Genomic DNA, 15,499 nt, shown 5'->3' with positions numbered 1-15,499 from the left:
TTTTCTAATGATGTCATTTTGACTTATTTATAATATTGATTGTTCAGTATTTATAGCCTCGCACGAGGATCGTCACACTGGGGATCAGCGACACCTAAAAGATTGAAACCCCTGCCCTGACTTGATATTAAGATACAATAAAGAGAGAAAAACAAAGCGCACAGCCTTCAAATACCGAGCACGTCCCCCGTCGGCTCTCATTCCTCGACTGAACTGAAGTACTCGAGAGAGACTTTATCAAAGTTGCTCACACTCACAGCCAGCGCTCGAGCAAACAGAGCGACGCTCTGGCCGTTGACGTAAGAGGTGGGTCTGTCGTCTTGGAAACGAATTGGCACTGGAGTGTGGAAGCGCTTCTAAGCCCCGCCCCCTGTACAAATACCCCCATAGGCTCTGACGTCAATGCACGTCAACCAGAGAACATGATGCCTCCTGCCAGTCAACTCGTGTACTCTCGCAAACACAGATGAAATATTAGAGCTCTATTGTATTGGAGGAGGTGGCGTGACACTTCGCCGCGCTCCGAAACACTCTGCTTCTCCTGGTAAGACTGGAGCGGACCGTCAGCGAGCACCGTGGCCGGCACACTGGCATTTCTACACGCGTTAGCCTCTGCCGACCTCGTTATCTTGAGGCTCAAGTGGCAGGTCTCTTATCTTCCAAACCCTAGTGTTTCACAAACAGCATGGTCATGGCTGACTGTCACCAAAAGCCAGTGCTCAGGGGTCCTGTCCGAGTGGGCTTCTACGATATCGAGCGGACTCTTGGAAAGGGGAATTTCGCTGTTGTAAAACTAGCAAGACATCGTATAACCAAGACAGAGGTGAGTTGAGAATATATGAGCTAACCTAAATATATGAACTAACCCTTGTGTATGCACTGCAAAACTACTGGATACAAAGTTACAGTCTCTAAAGTCTGGCTTGATAATATTATGTTATAGTTGACACTAGTTCTGTGAGAACTTATTGTCTTTGGGTAATAAACAAACAACCTGTTTGTCTGAAGCGGTATCAGCATTGTTGTGCTGAAGGAACCACCTGGAATGTTTTATAACTTCATCTGGGCTGATTTTTTTTTTTTTTTTTTAAACGTTTTAACCATTTTGTCAACATCTATGTAAAATATTTAAATGAATTAAAATGAATTATTATTTGTTTTTCATTATAAAATAAAATCATCATCAAACCTATATCTAAATAATATAAATGTTTATAACATTTAAATAAAGTATCTGGTGCATTTTTGTCATTTTCAGTTCAATTTTAGTTTTTTTCTTTTTCTTTTTCTGATCCAAAGTATGTTACAGTCTACATTTAGATGAAACCTTTGTGCAGCTTTGCACGCACTGGTACACGCACGTCCACCAGCCTAATGCCTCAATGGAAATATGCAGAGTATTCAAGCATTGTCAGCTTTAATTGTGTCTGAAACTAGTTGTCAAAGAAAGACAAAGCCAAAGGCTGTGTACAATAGCAAGAAATTATGCTGGTTTAGTGCCCTTTTATGGGCCATGCTGTTGTGCAGTGGTTGCATAAGCAACATGGGTGATTTTGTGATAATGGATGCCGTCTCATCACAAAACCTGAGCTGATGTTTGTCTTGCATTCCTTGCAAAGAAACCCTGCTGAGCACCAAATGCATGACACAGGGTCAGGGAAATCAGGGAAATGTCAATAAAATAATAATAAAATAAAAAAGATTTTACATTTTCCTAGTTACACTAAGCTCTAAAATGTTTACTCTATGAGTGCAGTCTTTATCAAATGATTTTTAAAAATCCAAGGTTCATGACCTCTGTTGACATTGTGTCACTGAAATGTGTTGCTTTGCAGTAAAGTTTTGGTTGAGGGTGTTATAGGTGCTTGCGTTGTGCCACGCCTGCTCTGAGAGCTGTGGTTTTCCGACTCTCTGCAAGTCTGCAAATGTAGAGTTGAGCATTGGAGCAGAATGTGAGGGAATTAAGATATGTAACAGGATTATGTTGTACAGAGTTGATGCATCTCTGCAGTGGCTGCCTTGAGGCGGCTTCATTTCTGTGGGGACGACACCGTCTCGGCTCCCAGAGCTTCTCATCAGCCTCTCTTGTGTTTTGTGATTTCTCTGTTCTCCCTCTGAGCTCTCTTCAGAATACACATGCTCTGGTACCATGCGTCTACCGCTTTGTGTTTCTGCTCCAGTATTGCCTCTTGCCTGCATTGTTCATGGTTTCAACGGACAGTTGGATCACTGTTACTTCCAATGAGAATGACTAACCACATTCGCATATGACAGGTGATTCATAGGGAGTGATGTGCTGTAATCATGTATTCAGTCAGTTACCATTATCTTGGCCCGGAGTCAGTGTGAGAGAGTTTCAGGCCAGTAGACAGAACTGTCACTTGTCCAATACATTCCAATTTTCTTACATGCATTTATCATGTACATATGTTTTAATGCCTTGCAAACGTAAACATTTGGATTTCTGTGAAATACTGATTGTTGTTTTGCAAGTTCTGATGATTCCGATCTCACTAAGATAATGTAGCTGACTAACATAGATTACGTCTTTCGAAATTGTGTGAAAGAAAGCATCAGATTAATAAATTATATAATTAATTTTTTTTGGCACCATATGCCATCATATATATATATCTCCTTATTGTTGAGCCTTACTTTGGCATTATAAATATTACTAACAGCAGGAAACATGCTAAAGCACCACAGTATCGTAAATCTTCAAAACAAAAATGTTTTATATCACTGTAATAATATAAAACAAAGGTTAAAGTCTTTACCTGTGGAAAATGTCCTGGTTTCTCTGCTTCTGTGTACTTACCTGAACATTATTATTACTATACAGTCAAAAGAGGGGTTAAAGTATGACTGGTTATGAAATGGTGAATTACTTGTGTTCTTCTCCTATTTGTCTGGCAAAAGATGAAAAGCCTGTGGGAAAATTATCATTTGGATCATTAGCCTACTTCAGTAGTTGAGCCGTTAACAGACACTTAGGTGTATATTAACTTTACTCGCGTGTATTGTGCCTTTGATCTGCGCTGGGGCTTGCGAAGACTAGATCAACTTGCACTGCAGACAGCAACAAGACTAATGAATTTCACTGAGTAGCTTGAGGCAATAGGCTCTGTACCAATGAAAGTGTGTTTCTGTGCCCTTAATTCAACAGGTTGCTATAAAGATCATTGACAAGACCCAGCTAGATGCTGTAAACCTGGAGAAGATCTATCGTGAAGTACAGATCATGAAAATGCTGGACCATCCGCACATCATTAAACTGTACCAGGTAATGCCTGCCCAGGCCATTTGCTGCCAGTATTGTTGGCTCTTAAATGATTTAAGTTGACATTTGACATTTTTAAGTTGATTTGGATAAAAGCATCTGCTAAATGTAAATATAAAATACTTGATATAATATTAAGGTTTTAAGAAGGATGTACCGATATGGGATTTCTAGGCTCAAAACCGACAATCAACAGCTGGTACAGTGACCAGTGATTTTACTTTAAAGGGGTCATCATGACATGAGAAATCAAATTTGCCTTGATCTGCTGACATTTAAGAGGTCTTTGTATCATTAAAACATCCCGCAAGTTTCATAGCTCAAAATATCCTCCTCATTATAAACAAAGCATTTATTTTAGGGCTGCCCCCTAATAGTTGACTAAACGTTAGTCGACTTGAAGAGGCTTAGTCGACCAAAATTTTATTAGTCAGTTAGTCGCAGAACAACAACAAAAAAACCTTGTGGCGGTTCTTTGTGGTAATTACAGTATGTTGGGCAGGAAATCCAAATGTTCGCCTGTCCTCCATCGACCTCAAATATGGCTTATCATTTGAAACATGTAAGTAGCAACTTTACATGGCTGCTTGCTCTTATGTTAACTTAGATAAATGTCCGCTAATTAGGTGCAAATCCAAAGCTGTGTCCCATTTTGAAGGCTGCGTCCTGCATATGTCATTGAGGCTGCTTAATTTCAGTAAACTGACCACTACGCATGACATGGAGGCGCAGACGCGATCACTTGCATTTTTTCCTGACGACATTTTCCTGATCATTTTTGGTCATACAGATAAGAGTTATAGATCATTTGAAACTGCCTACTTTTATTTGTGTAAATTCACAATAACACAAAAACATTGTGCCTTTGTAAAATAAAGAAAAAAAATACAGGATGCGCTTTCTGCCGTCTCAGTCTCCGTGAACTGGAGCATGTCACAAATGAACCAAAACTCAGCATAGGCTACTTGCCTCACAGATATGAGAAATGTATCTATAGAAAGCTTGAAATGTCTAACCAATTCAAATCAATTCATACAACTTGACAACTTGAACATACACTGCAGACAGCAGCAAGACTAATGAATTTCACTGAGTAGCTTGAGGAAGTAGCTTTAGGAAATAGAAAACAAGTTATTCTTTAAACACTATTTCTTATGAATAATTATCTCAGAAATAATTTTGTTATTGTTAAAATATTATTTATGTTAAATAAGTTTCAGAGGTATTGGTGGTCATTTGTTTTGTGTAGATAATCATACATTCATTATGCATTCATTTTGTCATGGTGAATAAGCAGAGGGTAATGGCTGTTTAACAACTAGGCCTAATTTGAAAGTTCCATGCTACTGCCACTAGGGAGGCGAAACGTGACAAACATCTGTGAATTTCAGAGATAGTGGAAAGGCGGCTTCACACATATACCACAGGTGACAATGACACACAGGACTGGTAATAGAACAAAAATTTACATTTACGCATTTAGCAGATGCTTTTTATCCAAAGCGACTTACAAAAGAGGAACATATATTATATGATATACCATGCACTTCTCTCATTTTACCTGAGCAAATTTCACCAGATTACCTCCAGCCATTTGTCTAAAGTTAATGGCTAACTACCTTTCACTGTAAACTTTCACATGACCAACATTAAAGTTGTTCAGCTGGAAAAAGCCTGTTTTAACAGGAGATCATTAACACTCTGGAGTCAAAGTCACACAAACTCTTAGATGATGAGATAACTTCTCCCTCAATGTGACTTCACTGCAGCATTATGTAAGACTTTAGGTCACTTTGGCTTTTGGGAATGTGAATAGCGCTTCCTTATTATAGAACGTACCGGCACCAGTCCAAGCCCCTTGCCGTGTAATCATAGTGTATCATTATTTCCAACGGTTACTCCATTCAAACTGCATGGGTCAATTAGTCATTTCCTTTCAGTCATCATAAACAGAGGGCAGCTCTGCAGGCCCTGCCATCTCATCTCTAACCCCCGGTTTCCCTCTGCCCCATCTGCCACGGCTCAGGGTCCTAACACCAAGCAGCTGCTCCGCACATGCACCCTCACGTACATGTAACGCGGCAGCAAATAATCCATATTTACTGTGGTAATCTGCCTCTATTCACACGTCATTCATCAGCAGCATTACGTGTCAGCTTTTTCTTTGGACCTATCAGATGGAGCATATGCAGTGCATATGCAGCATCATTCATGTAGGTTTCTAGGTAGCGTGATTTGTTGGTTGAAACTTTAAGCAGTGTCAATTTAACATGAAAATTTAGTGTGATCATTTTCTTAAAAATTGCATATATATTGCAGTTTATATGCACACACATATGCATATTGTTTTATTATTAAATGTAATAGAATAACTAATGTGCTAAGGTTGTGCATTTAATTAAAAAATGCATTAAATATCTCATATATTCAAATATACACTAAATACTAAATACTTCATATTTCTTAAATTCTATTTTTCTACATTTACAATGTTATCTTAGCATAGCATCAAAACGCAAAAATGTATGAGATTAAATACCATGTTTTATCTCAAGTCATCGTATAATGTCAGTTCGAGTGTTTGAAATAACTTCCGTGATCCTATGTGGCTTCTTATCACAGAATGAGACAAAAAATATATTATTTTGTAGTATTCTATACTGTGATTTCTTTAATTATTATGAATAGATAAATAGTTGATGCATAAATGTAGTGCAATTAATTAAACAAACTAAATCTACACACTATACATACAATAGGCATATTATGTCATTTCTAATTGATTGATAGCCCTACTTTGTTTGCGGTTATCTTTGACTACAGTGTGAACCATCTCTTGACTTAATGTGACTCACTACTACTGGCAGTTTGTCACATAAACCAACAGCCAACTAGTGTAGAATCAAATATTCGCATGAGATAATTTGAGTTATTTCCAGTTATTTTCTTATTTGGCAGCTGATTGGGATAAGACGTGCTTTGTGATCATTGTGTTCTGAACAGCTCTGAGATCACAGCTTCCATCAAAACAAGTTTCTGGAAAGAAGAATTAGTTGAGGAGTTTAAAAGATGATTCATATTCTGGCCTAGCTGCTGATTTTATTAGTCAACCCAATAATGCCTTTAAATGGCAAGAGTAGAAAATCCCCTACAAGTTGAGCCCAGATAAGGCTGATTTACACAAAAGCCTCTTGGTACAGATGAGGCTGATGTATCAGTAAACCTTAAACTGACTGTTTAATTGGCCGACAGTAGTGTTTATGTGGGACTCTTTGAATGTTTCTGAATTATAACATGCCACTTCTCTTCACTACATTTAGGTCTATTCATCTTTTTGTTTGCTTTGGCTAATTCTGGAGTCCTCCCACACATCGCTGGCTCTGACACTAAACTATGAATCGAGGCTACGAGTAAACTAGCGTCCCACTCTGATTCATGTGCGTTTCATTATAATACTGTGAACTCAGTGGGATACTTCAGATTTAATCTTAATGTAGCAGTCATTTTATCACTCAATGGTTTTTGCACTCTCTAAGTGCTTTTTTGTGTATTTTGGAGTTATGTAGGCCATCTACCATAGTGTCAAAGACATATGGAGGATTTTACATGTAACATGCATTATATTTTTCATCCTTACGCAGGTCATGGAGACCAAGAATATGCTGTACCTTGTGACGGAATACGCCAAGAATGGGGAAATCTTTGGTAAGTGTTTTTTAGTATTAATGACACACCAGCCATCACTGACCAAATTGCAATTGATTTGTATGTTATTTCATTTGTAAAAATTGTTTGTTCATATTGGTAGTTGCATGGTATATTGGTACAAAAATGTTGTGGTACCAAACATTTACAATGGTACAATACAATTGTTTTGCAAATTTCAGTGGCGTGAAGGTGTGAAAGCAAAGTACACAAGTGCAACAATGCATGATTTGAGAATAAAAATCAAATGCATTGAATATCTTATTATGAATAATTGTTACTATAAAAACAAATATTAACACTCACAGTATCTATAAATTATTGGCTGAATGTTGTTGTATTCAAGATGGGTTAGCAAAGCATTACATGAGATGATTTACAGAATGTACAATCTGTACGATTTATGTTTTTGTTTGGTTGTTTATTTGCACAAAGCTGACTATCACTTTGGGATGGGCATAACTACTCAATAGTGTTGTTGTTGTTGTTGTTGTTGTTGCTCTTGTTGTTGATTCAGGATGACAGCCAGATCTACCTCTTATTTCACTGAAATATCCTAATTCCACATATCACTGACATGGAGAAAGTGTGTATTTAGACTAACATCTTGGTTTCAGATGATAGTGACAAAGGTCAGGCTGAAATTAGCTCAGGCGTGACAAACACAGTCTGTGTGAATAACCATCATGGTCACAAGCAACAAATGTGTCAGTGATGATGATCATATTCTGACGGGTCAGCTGTCTATCTTTCCGTTGCTTTGGAGTTCTGTTCTGTCTGACACACAAGCTGGAAGCTAAGAGCAAAACTGAAGGTCAAAGAAAATTAAAGGAATATTTCATGCAAAATATTAAGGTACTGGTCCACCTTTTATTTTACAGTGAATGGGGACTGAAGTGAGGTAACTTAGATCAACCGAATCTTTGAAAAGATCTGATTTGAAAAGAACATAGCCTTGTGGGAAGTGGCTCATGGTCCTTTTCCAAAACTGTTCCACTCTTTCCTATCACTTCCTGTCACTGCTTCTACTGCCCTATCATAGCAAAAATGGCAAAAATATATAATTTTAAATGAACAGTTTGTTCACAAATCGGACATTGCTGCTTCTCTCATGAACATGCCAATGAAAGCTAGGACAGAAATTTACTGTCTCTTCTTCCTACAAAATTATTGTAGGATTTTGGAAGACTTGGAAAACAGGGAAGGAGTTAATCACTTTTATGATATTGTTTAGTGTAGACATGCACCGGTCGACACGCTATAAATCAGAACCGGACTGTTTTTGCTCTAAACACATGATCGGCAACCAGTTTTTAGTTTTTTTTTTTGCCGAATTCTATTCCGGACTTGCACACAAACTGCATTGCAATCATTTCCCAAAATGTAATTTGTGTGTAAATATTAAGAAGTCTGTAAACAGGACATTAACACAGGCCAGAGACGGGACACACTGAAGACGGACGCAAAGAGGAGAACACGGATGCGCCAGCAGAGAAAATACTGTACCAGATATAACAAGCTCACTGTTTGTGATGCTTGAAATCTAGGAAGAAAAATATAAATATTGAATTGGGGGTTTATATGAATGTATCTCTTAAGGGAACTGACTGTCATTTGCTTTTCCGCTTACCTCTGTATGAAGTAGTGTTAATAAGAAACAGCTGTTGTTCCATAATTGCCACCTACTGTCAGAGAGTGAATTTACATTTTCATTCAATCTGTCTGCTGTTTTTGTTTTGTTCAGGTGTTTAATGTAGCATAATTTCACAAATATGAAGTTGCTTTGAATTAAAAACAACTGCTCATGCTACATGAATGTAGCATCTTTGTTTGGATTGTGATTAAAATGCAGTGGTTTGCCTGTTATAGAGCAAATAAACAGCAAATAGTGATTGTCATCACTATAGTGATTCACTTTTATTATATTGAAAAGAGCAGGCAGGAGAATCCTGAGTGATGTGGGTTTGGAACAACATGGATGTAAATGATCACAGAATAAAAAATTTTAGTTGAATTATCCATTTAAAAATCCCTTGTTGGTGATTCTTGAAAGTGTTCTAAGAGTAGACTATATAACTTCCACTGACTGATCCTTTTGACTTTGTAGCAGCAGTTGCTGTTCACCACCTGTGAAAACTCACATAATCATCACACATTATTCTTACATAACAGTGTCTGTTTCACAGTACACGGCAATGTGATATGAAGAAATCTACCTATGAAGCTACCAAGAAATTGTTCCTACCCTAAGGATTCAGTTTTTTTTCTACGTGCATTTAGAGTTTTAATGCACTTTACGGGAAATAGCCTGTGTATAGTCCTATTGGGACTATCCTATTGGTCCAAAACTGTATATTCAACATCAAATATGTTCAGATTGGTTGTTATTCTGCATTGAGCAACATGTCTGCTTTCATTGTAGACAGACAAATTACTTAACACTACTTTGCTTCGGATATATGTTGTTTTTTGTAAACGTATTTGTCATGAAAATTCTGCTTGTCCAGCCACCAATCAGCACGTTGTACTAGCAAAGTGTTTTATCACTAGACAACAAACAGACATTTAGCGTGATGCTAAATCCATCTCGTGGTTGTGGTGTACGTCGTTGTGTGGACACCATGACCCTGGTGTTGGATGTGACAACAGCGTCTGTTTTGAAAGAGATATAAAGAGGAATGTCGTGGCTGAGGCAAACCAAATTACTTGTTCCTGCCCAAGTGTGCAACAGGGTGAGATAACAGCCAAAACTCCCATAGAGACTTGAAATGAGATTGCAGAGGTCAAGCAAATAAAAAACTAAAAACATAAAATGATCTGTCAACATAGCATGACAAATACTTGCATGACAGTTTTTGTAGAGATTACCATATAGTTACTGGTAGTACTGAGAGGCCATGTTGTCCAGCTTTTGTGATTCTCTGATTGCACAATATGATTATGCAACTTATTTACAGCATGTTCCATGGCTATAAGAGACTAAACGTCTTCAGTTAATCACAAATTATGAAAGATACTTTAAAAAAAATAAAATTAAGACACAAAACGGAACCCAATTAGTTCACACTAAACCTAAGCTATCCTAACGTAACACAGGCACTCAGTTCCATCAGATAATCTTCACAAGGATAAAAGAGAGGAGAGAGAGAGAGAGCAGCATTTGGTGTTGTGAAGTGCTGGGTTCGGTCCCCCGTGGTGGAGCTTAGCAGTGCAGAAGCCCACCACGAGAGCCTGTCTGCTCCACCAGCACCGCAGATCAGAGCCGAAGCTTTAGAGGGACCTGGAAACTGGGTCAACTTCGAATAAGCAGGAGCTGCAAAACGCACAGGCAAAGCAGGAGAGAGAGGGAAAGCTAAGGGACATTGATTTGAATTTTGGAAGTGGAGAGGAGAAATGTAGGCCATGCATATTTTAGAAAAATACAGAGCTCGAGAAAAGGTTCTTTTTCAACATGTCAGATGATCAGTCTTGACATCCGTGTCTGCCCTCAGCGTCTCAATCCTTGCCTTTTACCCTCAGGCTCTATTCCTAGTCTGTCAATTTTAGGTTTTAGCATGAGTAATGGTGGTGTTATAGGAAAATTCATAAATCCTGTCTAGATCATTTATGACACTAGAAAGAGTATACTTGAAATGTATTCTGTATGTTGTAAAAAGTCTAATTTATTTTAATATGTATGCAGGAATCCACTTACGGGAAATGACCAAAATTTAACGTAGTAGTAATACCATAGTATTTTTTAATACTCTTAATTTATTTTTTATTTAATATGATATTCATTAAAGTATTATTTGTTGAGTTGAACATATTTTTCACATTTTTTCATTAATTATTAATTTATTCATGTAGTTAGTATGACCTCATTCATTGAGAGACTCTTTGAAATCTTTTTTAATTACAGTTTATAGATTTATTTTATATTAAAAAAAGTCACACAGCAAAAGAAAGATTGTGAAAAGCTTAAAGATGTTAAAAAGCTTAAAATAAATGGAAATTTAAGTAAAGAAGAATTAGAAAATACCATGGTATTCTTTGGAGTATTATTCTTTGCTTTTTTTTCTAAATCTTTTAAACTATTATATATGCATGCATATATGCAGACTATATGAAATATTTGATTTTTATTATTAAAATACCTTGTTTATTAAACAAACAAACATGTTGTTGTTATTCAAATATTTGATTTCAGTGAATTAAAGATGTTGAACCTAATATACCCTATCTGTAAGTGACAATACTGCTAGGACAAGGTTCAGCTAGTTCATGTTTTAAAACCCCTAGTGCACAAGCCCTTCAGATAATGCATCTTGCTGGGAAGAGGAAATGCTTTTTCTCCTCTTCGTGTGCCTCTTCAGTTATTCAGTCCATGCAACTGTGGTGTGACTGCTGTTCTGGTTTGTAAGGGTCAGTGGAGAGGAAGTTCAGTTGTACAACTTATGAAGTCGAAGCAACTTTTATTAGGTCAGCCGGCCAACTCAGGCTCTTTCAGGTCTATCTTGTTCATGCTCACATGGCTAAACAGAAAGAGAAATGCATGGATAACAAGCACCAATGTACCTGGTATGCTGGCACCAGACTTATATTGTGTTCTGTTGGCCAAAGTCCACAGTCTGTGCTTTAGTGGGGTTGATTACAGACGGTTGAGGGGTATAGAGCAGAGTGTATGTACACCTTATCTCGGAGTAGATTCCCACCGGCCAGTTGACACAAATATGAGACATTCCTATGTCAGGTGTGCTTTTTGATTAGCAACATACCCCTAAAAATGTTTTTTACACCGGAGCACAATTTCAGAATGTTGCATCTGTTATCTAATTGGTTTGCTCAATAAATTTTACATTTGGTATTACTGTAAATGTATTATTATTGTAGTAATATTACAAAGTATATAATATATTAGATGTATTATTAGGTTACACTTTATTTTAAGGTGACATAGTTACATTGTTCTTCCTCAAATAAGTACTTGGTAATGAATGAGTTTCTGAACTACATGTACTTACTATAGAATTATGGTTTGGTTTAGGGTTAGTTACTTGTAATTATGCATAATTTACTGTTATTACTATAGTAAGTGCATGTAGTAACGTGTAACTACGTCCCCTTAAAATAAATGGTTCCCTATTATTATATCATTACTAATAGTATAATATTATTATAAGTATATTATACAAATATCATATACCATTAATATATATTTATTTAAAAAGTGAACCCTGTACAAATGCAATAAAGGTAGTAGCTTAGCAGCTACTAGGTTAGTAGCTAATATGCATTCTTTGCACACAATACATTCTTTTAAATGCATTTTTCTTCTCTATTCTTTAGACTAGGTTAATCAAGGTAATTCTGCAATCATAAATAACTATCTGTTTTTGAAAATAGTTTTTTCCCCTGCTATTAGAAAAACAACTTATGCAGAGAATGACGCCTTAAACATGTTGCCATGTACACAAAGTCACTCTGCCAACCCACCTCAGTATAATCCCAGGGCGAGTATGGAATGGAATGTGTGAGGATTGTAGGTTTGGCCATGGGCCAAGGCCCAGGGGCTGACCCAGCACTTTAGGGTGTGGTGACCACATGATTACACCATCCGGGGGATGTTTACCCTACTCACACACCACAGAGCCTCCTTATTGTGGCTCATCAATCTCTGCCACTAGCCACACCACACCACCAGAGCCTTTCCCGGTACAACGTGTGGTCATGGTTTTCAAATTATTGCTTTTTTTTTGTCCAGTCACATTTTATTATGACCCATATTACACTACAGTACCCATGCAGAATGTTTAATTGATTGTGTATTTTGTGATTTAGTTTAGATAAATCACAAAATTTATCTAATTTTATCCCACTTCCTCTTTATTTAGACTACCTAGCCAAGCACGGACGGCTGAGCGAACCAGAGGCACGACGCAAGTTCTGGCAAATTCTGTCTGCTGTTGAGTACTGCCACAATCGTAACATCGTTCACCGGGACTTGAAGGCGGAGAACCTGCTGCTAGACGGACACATGAACATCAAGATTGCTGGTAATAGTTCATAGTTACACTATCCAAAATTTTGGCTTTGGACCATTACTAGTCTGATACAAAAAACAACTGCTATCTGCTATATTATATTATATTATATTATATTATATTATATTATATTATATTATATTATATTATATTATATTATATTATATTGTATATAATATATAAATAATAATATAAAACAATTTATTATTTTTACGGCTATAATGAATTATATTTTACTATATATTGTATCATTTTATATAATATAATACATGCACAAATAAAATATATTATATTAAATTTAGTTTGGTTTATTTTATCAAAGCTTTTTATTCGTGCAACTGAGTAAATGCGCAAATAAAAAGCACAAATAAAAAAAAATGTGTGTATCAGTAACACTGACTTGGAGACTGTAGATTGTTTATAGAAGTTTGTAGCACCACAAAACAGCTGAAAATTGGTCAAAATGGTTTGGTACTTTTTGGGGGGGAGTTTTCCTTGCCTTAATTTTTCACCTACATTTTTGTGAGTTAATAGTTATAGTTAATTATAGGGTGTGATGGACAGTTTATATAATCAAAGCTGTAATGCTCAGGATGATGACTCAGGTACTACTCAGTTGGCAAAGCCATGACTTGCGTCAAGAGGACACAGGTGCATTCTGTGCTGAGCCATACATGCAGACCAAGGTTAATTTGCAATTTGCAATATAAAGTGAGCCAGACGCTGAGTATCGCAGCCATCCAAGGCTCTTCGTGAAAGGAGAGCTTCCCACACACATATGTGCACACATATTCAAACACAGACCAAACACTGTCAGTTTTCCTGACACCTCAACCTTCTTTCTGCCCAAACTCCACTGTCATGATGGTAGATTGTGATGTTTTGCACAGCAAGTAATGCAGTGGCCAGTCACAGAGGGGTGTCCCACAAGGCTTTGTTAAAGGTCCTTTTTACTTTAGCCATCACACTGATACACAGTCAGCCTCTTAGAAGATGGCCGGAGCTGGGTCACTCAAAGAAAGGTCACCAGCCTTTTATGTTCCACTTCAAACATTTTTGTGCCTGTGTCATCATGATTTAAAAAAAAAGACATTTTGATGAAGCAGAAGACACTGTGAAACTCTAATCTTTTAACCATGAAGACCCTTTCCCATACTGTATAGATATACAGAGAAATATATATATTTCATTTCACAGTGATTTTGCATTGTGATTATATGACGGATTAAAATGTCAACGCTTGAAGCAAGAAAAGAGTATACATCTGTTTTTATTCGTGTTGAATGAGCAAACCTGTGGGAGTGGGAGACTTCCTGGGGTTGGCCAATGATTGGGAAACCGGATAAAAAATGGTTAGGATTGGATCCCCAGAGATCTTTACGCAACCAACCTCCAGCACAAATCCAATGCATAGTGTGTTACGCACACTGCATCCTGCACACTGTGTCCACTGCATAACGAAATTATGAGAGCCAGGGCTATTGACCTCAATAAAAGCTTTTATTTAAAGTAACAAAAAGATCAGGTCTGCCTGCCGGTAAATATGGCACTAGCCACTGTTTTCCAAGCTGCAGGAGTTAAGCTCTGGGGCCGGATGATATTGAGTGATTCCTGTATTGAATGTTGAGGCTCACTCCTGCAATGTCTGCCGCTGTACTGCCTAGAGCATTGACGTCAATTCCTCCTGCTCAGCATTCAACTCATGAAGTGGGTCAGCTCAACTGATATGGACTCATCATACCGGCTTCTTACATCACAGTCACAGTGTAATGCAACCACGGCTGCTTTTTATCTCTCCTTAAGGTTCACATTTTCATTTTATGAGGTCCCTGAAGCTCAGATTATAGACAAACTCTCAATACTCAGTGGAATTTAAGTGAAATCAGATGATTTGACATCCTAAACTTTGAAATTTTTATACATGTAAGGTTATGTAATTAATACAATTATTTATATATATATATACAGTGAGGAAAATAAGTATTTGAACACCCTGCTATTTTGCAAGTTCTCCCACTTGGAAATCATGGAGGGGTCTGAAATTGTCATCGTAGGTGCATGTCCACTGTGAGAGACATAATCTAAAAAAAAATAATCCAGAAATCACAATATATGATTTTTTAACTATTTATTTGTATGATACAGCTGCAAATAAGTATTTGAACACCTGTCTATCAGCTAGAATTCTGACCCTCAAAGACGTCCTTTAAAATGTCCACCTCCACTCCATTTATTATCCTAAATTAGATGAACCTGTTTGAGGTCGTTAGCTGCATAAAGACACCTGTCCACCCCATACAATCAGTAAGAATCCAACTACTAACATGGCCAAGACCAAAGAGCTGTCCAAAGACACTAGAGACAAAATTGTACACCTCCACAAGGCTGGAAAGGGCTACGGGGAAATTGCCAAGCAGCTTGGTGAAAAAAGGTCCACTGTTGGAGCAATCATTAGAAAATGGAAGAAGCTAAACATGACTGTCAATCTCCC

At 37.3% G+C, this 15,499-nt stretch overlaps 1 protein-coding gene across 1 annotated transcript in view; it reads left to right on the top strand.

Annotated features, from left to right (window-relative positions):
• The first annotated feature begins 249 nt into the window (after positions 1–249).
• The window catches only part of sik2b (salt-inducible kinase 2b), a 40,706-nt gene continuing 25,456 nt past the window's right edge, over positions 250–15,499 (top strand). The window contains exons 1-4 of the mRNA XM_084126551.1: positions 250–823; positions 3,167–3,283; positions 6,922–6,985; positions 12,859–13,020. Coding sequence (XP_083982677.1) covers positions 686–823; positions 3,167–3,283; positions 6,922–6,985; positions 12,859–13,020 — 481 coding nt within the window. The 5' untranslated portion in view covers positions 250–685. The remainder of the gene's footprint in view (positions 824–3,166; positions 3,284–6,921; positions 6,986–12,858; positions 13,021–15,499) is intronic.

Source organism: Abramis brama, assembly GCF_963993115.1.
Source record: "Abramis brama genome assembly, chromosome: 10".
Classification (NCBI taxonomy): domain Eukaryota; kingdom Metazoa; phylum Chordata; class Actinopteri; order Cypriniformes; family Leuciscidae; genus Abramis; species Abramis brama.
Note: the sequence above shows the minus strand (reverse complement) of the source record. Positions and strands in the feature narration are given on the sequence as shown.